Raw genomic sequence first — 7,102 nt, forward strand, 5'->3', positions numbered from 1 at the left:
GGCTCAGATAAATACACATATATATTTATATTTTTTTTTGTGCAACTACATATGTATTTATATATATACACTAAAGTTATACTTTGAATGGAAAGTTAAAATTTAGTTAGTTTCATTGTCAATGTCATTGATGATTATCTTCCATATGCATAATGATCAAAATAATAAAATCCCCACCAATGATAACTTTTTATTTATGAGATTATAAGCAACAAATTGTAAATGATTATATCCACCAGCCTAAAAGATGAGAAATCACATTAACTTTAACAAATGTTTTTAACTCACAATGGCATTATTGTAGAACAACTCTCACAAGTAAGGGTACAATCGTAAGTAACCAAACTATATAATATACGACGCACCATTCTCAATCTTTCTGGAGAGTATCAAATTATCAAACCACAGCGAGAGAGAGAGAGAGAGAAAACAAAAGAGAACCCCAAAGAAGCTAATATTTACAGTTTCGCCGCAAAGTTTGTGTTTCTGAACATTTAACCCCCTCGAATTTGAGTTATACGCCATGTGTGGAGGAGCTATAATCTCCGATTTCATCCCTCCGCCGAGTTTCCGCCGCGTCACGAGCGAGTTTCTCTGGCCGGATCTGAAGAAGAGCAAGGGGAAAGCCTCGAAGAAGCGATCCGATTTCTTCGATCTGGACGACGAGTTCGAGGCTGATTTTCAAGGGTTTGAGGATGACGACGCGTCTTTTGACTGCGAAGACGATGATGATGATGTCTTCGCTAAAGTGAAGCCCTTTGTCTTCACCGCGACCACCAAGCCCCTAGCTTCCCCTCCCACTGGTAAAATCTCTGGGATTGATTCGAATCTCGCTTTATGTGATTGGGTTTTGTGAGTGTTGGCGAAAGTTCGTTCCTTTTTGCCATTTCGTTAGGAAAGACGAGAGCTTTTTGATATGGGGTTTTGTGGATCTTCAATCATGATGTTCATCTCCCATGTTAGTTGTTGTTTCTCTTTTGGATTCTTATTGTTTCAACAGATCTGCTCGACTTTATCATGATTATTGACTTTTTTTCCCATAAAGATTGAGAATTTGTGAAAGTATTTGAAAGGGGTTAGTTGACTTTTTACATTTATATGATCATTTTAAAGTTCATGAAATGGGTTTAGATCTGGTTGTTCAGAGGCTTTACTTAGTGTTTAATTGTTGTTTGAAAGTCTTTGTATGTTGTTGATTTTGTTTCTATGTTGATTACTTGGATCTTGGAGTTGCTAATGTCTAGATCTCGTAGCTCCCGGAGAGTTGCAGTTTTATAAATGATCATATGAGCGATTGATTGATTGTGTGTTTTGACTCTATTAGGTTCAGTTAGAGTCTGATTAATTGTTGTCTCTGGATGTTGTTGATAATATTGGTTTTCTTACCATGTTGATTATCTACTAGCTTACTTGGGTTTTGGAGTTGCATATGTCCAGATCCCATAGAGAGAGATGCAGTTTTGATTGACTGATGTTATGTGTTTTTGACTCCATCAGGTTCAGTGTCTGGCAAGAAGATCATAGAGTCCGGTGGTCAAGCTGAGAAGTCTGCTAAGAGAAAGAGAAAGAACCAGTACAGGGGGATTAGGCAGCGACCTTGGGGGAAATGGGCTGCTGAGATCCGTGATCCAAGAAAAGGCTCCCGGGAATGGCTTGGAACATTCGACACCGCCGAGGAAGCAGCAAGAGCCTATGATGCGGCTGCACGCAGAATCCGCGGCAGTAAAGCTAAGGTGAATTTCCCAGAGGAGAGCAACAACAACCGTAGCGTCTCCCAGAAACGACCTTCTGCTAAGAAGCTGGTGGCTAAACCAAACCAAAGCCCAGCTTTGGTTCAGCAGCCAATGAGTCAGTACTGCAACAACTCCTTTGGTGATGTGAGTTTCGTGGAAGAGAAGCCTCAGATGTACAACAATCAGTTTGGGTTAGCAAACTCGTACAACAACCACTACTTCAGTTCTGATCAGGGCAGTAACTCATTTGACTGCTCTGAGTTTGGGTGGAGCGATCACGGTCCCAAGACACCTGAGATCTCTTCAATGCTGGTTAATAATAACCAAGCTCCGTTCATTGAAGTAACCAATGCAGCCAAGAAGCTCAAACCCAGCTCTGATGATCTGATGGCATACCTTGACAATGCCTTGTGGGAATCTCCATCTCCATTGGAAGTTGAAGCCATGCTGGGTGTAGATGCTGCCGCTGTGACTCAGGGAGAGGAGAACCCTATGGACCTATGGAGCTTAGATGATATCAATTACATGCTGGAAGGAGTCTTCTGAAGTGATCGATGGTTGCCTAGTTTGTTGTAAATAAAGTCATGTGTGTGTTGGTGAGTTTCAAACCCATTGTGGATTCAGTTGTGAAGACAAACAGTCTTGACTTTGGTTTCCTAATCTTACAGTTTGGTTTTTGTATTTCTTGTCTGGCAGGATTTTGCTGTTGAAGGGGGAATGGTACAAGTCACAACCTGGAGCTTATTGCATCGTTTTTATCTTATATATGAGTCTCTTTTAAATTCTCTGAAATAAATGGGGTGGTGATTAGTAAATAGAGGTATAATCTATCTAATGAGTCCTCTTCCTTCAGTTTTTTTCTTTCTTCTTTTCTAAGACAGCTTATTAATCTATTAAGCTCTGTTTTTGATCTTGGTATCATCACCCTCGCAAGTGTTTTGTTTTGTACCCATACTTATTTAACATTATATAATGAAAACTATTTAGAAGCTCTGTTTGTAATGTGAATCTTTCCTTGCCTGACAAAATGTTACTTTATTGCTATAATACTAGATAAAAATCCGTGCTATGCCGCGGAGTATTACAACACGAAATTTCTTTTGTTAAGTATCAAAATCAGAAAAGCTTGAAATTTATACAATATAAAATTCTACGAAAAAGCAAGCTATTAGCCATCGGAAACCTAACGAAAAAGCAACAATCAGCAAGCTATTAGCCATCGGAAAACCTCTGAAGCCTTTGTGTTTTCCTCTTTGGTACTCATGAATTGATGCAGTTAGCGACTATAAGAAAACATACTTACAATAAGAATAAATTTAATCTATAGATTTAGGACTGAATAAATTATTATTAACAACATGTACAGTATTTATACTGTATTACAAGTAGGACAAACGTAGACTACTGTATTTACAAAGAAGTCTTTCTACTTATATTATATCCTTATCATGCCTCCAAGATGGTGGAACATGTGTGACACCAATCTTGCTTCTTAACAATTGAAATGGCGTTCTAGGGAGAGGCTTGGTTAGAACATCTACAAGTTGATCTTTGGTGGAGACGTATGAGACCCGGAGAACACCGGATTGTATCTGACCTCGCACAAAATGGTAATCAAAAGCAATATGTTTCATACGAGAGTGGAAGACGGGGTTAGCGCAGAGATACGTTGCTCCAATATTGTCACAGTACACAGTCGGAGTAGTGGGTACAGAGATGCCAAGTTCAGTAAGCAATGAGCACACCCATCGCAGTTCAGATGCAGTATTGGCAACAGAGCGATATTCTGCTTCAGTCGAGGATCGAGCAACACCATGATGGTTTCATGATGGTTTCTCTGAGATGAAACATAAAAGGGAAAATCATTGCTCTATTCATCTTGTATATTGTGCTACACATACACTGTGTAAATATTATAAATACTCTGAAGTTGTAAACATAAACCACCATGGAAAATTTAGTAACAATATAAAGTATGTAAACAAACTAAAGTATTCTTCCCTCAATATGTTGGCGCCAACAACAAAGTTGAAGGACTTGCAGTGTGGCTGCGATCTCCCTGACCAAATACAAATAAGCTCACTTATTTTGAAGTTGGTCATGCAAGCTTGGCTCTACTCTGTTTGGAAAGAGCGGAATCATCGATTTCACTCATCGCTATATCAACCAACAACGTAAGGGACAGGCCTTCATTTGAAAATCTCCCAAACAATGAGAGCTTAGCTATATCCTTTTTTCCCCGAGTTATATCGTCTAGCGATTAAGAAAGTTTATTACTCTCTACATAGTTTGGTGATTCTCAAACTTACTTATTGATTTTTGTTTTCTTCTCACTATTGTCTATCGTTGCTCTTCTCTCTCTGTCATTCATTCTTGCTTGATGAACGGTCTCAGGTGACACACCCCTGTCAAGAATAACTAATATTTTGGTTGAGTAGACTAAGAACACAATATAAGAAACGTATCATGACAGTTAATTTCAAATAAGTGATGTTCTTGTTAGTTACACCAAGAATATCTGAACTCAAAGACCATAAATGTTTTATTTGAAATACGTACAACATACTTTGTAAAACAAACAAAAGGTCAATCCACCAGCGGCTTAGATGAAGTTAATATATCCTACAAAAGTCGTACACACAAAAAGGAACTCCAAATAATCACTTCTAGAGTAATTCAGAAAACATAAATCAAAATCACTTATCAGATCAAATAAAATCAGTAGAGAGCAGTAGATTCATAAACCTAACATGTATCTAGAGGTGGATAAAGTCCATGAATATCCAAACTGTACAGACTTCCATTTGCATGAAACAAAAGTTTCCTTAAACATAAGCATAACTGAGAAGTTCTCAGGGACACAAGCACAAGCAAATGAGAAAGCAGAGTTCATAATGTAATTACTTATGGAGAAGAGAACTCTTTGATGTCATCATCATCATCATGAAAAGAATCACAGATTTCGTGAGGGAGAAGAAGAATATTTCAATTGGCGCCTTTCAATGTGACTATGTGGGACAAAGCTTGAAGTTGTGGATTCTATAGGCATGAGCACATCTTGCTAAATCGCTTCTAGATTCATCAGCGACTCTTTGATTGGAGTTTGAAGGTGGCGGAGATGAATCCAAACAGAGGATCAACCGAACAGAGCAAAAATAAATCCTGAAAAAATTCACTCAGAAAAGAAAAAAATGTCGACAAGAAAAAAGTCATTGAGAAAGGAAGATTGCTTATGTGTACTGTGATGTGTATAAATTAAATGTTTTCATTGGTTTTTAAGTTTTTTCATTTAATGACATGTCATGTCCTCAAAGCTTTAAAAATCTGAGCTGTCAAATGCTGGAGAGAACCTTGCTCCATTATTGTGTTGATTTGCTTAAAATAAAACAAAGAGAAATTGAGAGACAAGAAATTATCGGCGAAAATTTTGCCAAAATTTTCATTAGCTGAATTGGTCCATGTTCATTAGCTATCCGTTTACATCATGACAATTAAACTTTTCCAATGACCAGCGGGTTCCTTGAGAGCCAAGAAACTGATATTTATGTAGCTTTGTGTGTCAAATTACTGAGATACTAGCTTAAGATCCATAAATATTATATATAAAACTATTTTTTATCTATTATTATTTATTTGTATTCATTTACGTATTATGTATATAATTAAATTAGAGTAAAAACATAAATCAAAACAATACATCTTGTTTATTTACGATATTTTTTGGTAAATAAATGAAAATAATCATTTTATTTATTTTATATGTTATATAACTAAATTTCAATGACATGGACATAGATATATAATATATTTTAATATAAATATTTATTATTGAGAATTCATACTCATATGATAAACACAAAATTTCTAATGTGCGATATTTTGAATGCAAATTTCAAAATTAAAATATTAAAGTTTCAATACATTTTCAATACAAATTTGGAAATGATCATATTTAAGTATTTTTCTATGCTATATAGTTTATTAATATATAATATGAATGTCTAGTAAATGAAACTTCATATTCATACGATTTATGATCATTTGTATTTTCTTATTACAAAAATAGTTAAACCATTGATCACAAAATTCTACTGTGAGATATTTAACGTTGTTTGTAATTTATAGTCGTTTTAAAAATTCAAAATATAACATATAAGAATTTTTTTTTATTATATGATTAATGTGGTTGTTTAATATCTTTTAATAATATAAAATTAAACAAAAAAGAGCTAAGATAAAAAAAATTATCAAATATTTATTATTCATAATCATTGATTGTCATATATATAGATTAAGGGAGATTTTGTTGTATATTCATAAGAGAGGAAAAAAATAAGAATATAGCCATGCTACAGATGCAAGCGGCGGATGAGACAATTTGTGCACCAATCTGACTGAAATCTCCTTCTAGGCGCGTGCGCTTGATGTTGACGCTTCAAAGCTAAAGATTTGATACTATACTATATACCATATAGTATATTCTACACAAAGGAGTCAACTAATTACGAGGTTGTGTTTCATCCATTAGATTAGAGCTGTAAACTGGGCAAGCCCATGTCCATTAGCCCATATCCATTTGTCCATTTATTGTTTGCGAACAGAGAGTGACCATGTCCATTAAGAACCATACCCACTAACACCCATATTTTCATGGGCTGCCATGGACTCCGTAATGACCATATAAGAAATTTTAAATTTTAATTTATAAGCCTACAATTATATATACAAGTTATAAAATTAAAATTCATCCATAAATTCAAAAGTACAACAATACATAAGTTCATAAGTACAACAATTCCGGTCTTGGCGGGAAAAATCGATTTTGTGGTTTTGGCGGAAAAACTTAATTTTGCAGTTTTGACAGGAAAACTCGATTTTGCAGTTTTGGCGGAAAAACTCATTTTTGCGGTTTTGGCGGAAAACTAAATTTTCTGATTTTGGCAGAGAAACTCGATTTTTCGGTTTTGCCATGGGGTCCATAATGACCATATAAGAAAATTTTAATTTATAAGCCTACAATTACATATACAAGTTCATAAAATTAAAATTCATCCATAAATTCATAAGTACAATAATACATAAGTTCATAAGTACAACAATTTCGGTTTTGGCGAGAAAAGTCGATTTTGCGGTTTTGGCAGGGAAACTCGATTTTCCGGTTTTGGCGGAAAAATCACTTGATTATACTTTACGTGATTACGACCTAGTATAGAATACTCGACACAAACACAAGCCATTCATTTTTGTGTATGTAATCAATGTCTAACCAATCGAAAGGGTCAAATTTAGTATGACGGCTTGAGAATGTTAACATACATAACAACCGTATTAGGAGACAATTTTAGTTTTGTCGCAAAATTGCAGACACA

At 35.3% G+C, this 7,102-nt stretch overlaps 2 protein-coding genes across 2 annotated transcripts; one reads left to right on the forward strand and one right to left on the reverse strand.

Moving 5' to 3' along the window:
* Nucleotides 1-345: 345 nt before the first annotated feature.
* Nucleotides 346-555, reverse strand: LOC111202405. Its single transcript, XM_022695237.2, has one exon. The coding sequence runs from the start codon at nucleotides 553-555 to the stop codon at nucleotides 346-348; it is 210 nt and encodes a 69-aa protein (XP_022550958.1).
* LOC106377570 (ethylene-responsive transcription factor RAP2-2) lies at nucleotides 420-2,735 on the forward strand. Its single transcript, XM_013817842.3, has 3 exons — nucleotides 420-803; nucleotides 1,498-2,329; nucleotides 2,430-2,735. Exons 1-2 carry the CDS (start codon nucleotides 524-526, stop codon nucleotides 2,277-2,279), a joined length of 1,062 nt encoding a protein of 353 aa, XP_013673296.2. The 5' UTR covers nucleotides 420-523; the 3' UTR covers nucleotides 2,280-2,329; nucleotides 2,430-2,735.
* Nucleotides 2,736-7,102: the final 4,367 nt, after the last annotated feature.

This window comes from Brassica napus, chromosome C1 (genome assembly GCF_020379485.1).
Source record: "Brassica napus cultivar Da-Ae chromosome C1, Da-Ae, whole genome shotgun sequence".
NCBI lineage: Eukaryota > Viridiplantae > Streptophyta > Magnoliopsida > Brassicales > Brassicaceae > Brassica > Brassica napus.

Excerpts from the sequence above, each read along its gene's own strand:
- LOC106377570 (XM_013817842.3), top strand. The coding sequence starts at position 524 with ATGTGTGGAGGAGCTATAATCTCCGATTTCATCCCTCCGCCGAGTTTC. Across the intron at positions 804-1,497 it reads CCTAGCTTCCCCTCCCACTG|GTTCAGTGTCTGGCAAGAAG; the intron begins GTAAAATCTCTG and ends TGACTCCATCAG.
- LOC111202405 (XM_022695237.2), bottom strand. The coding sequence starts at position 555 with ATGAAATCGGAGATTATAGCTCCTCCACACATGGCGTATAACTCAAAT.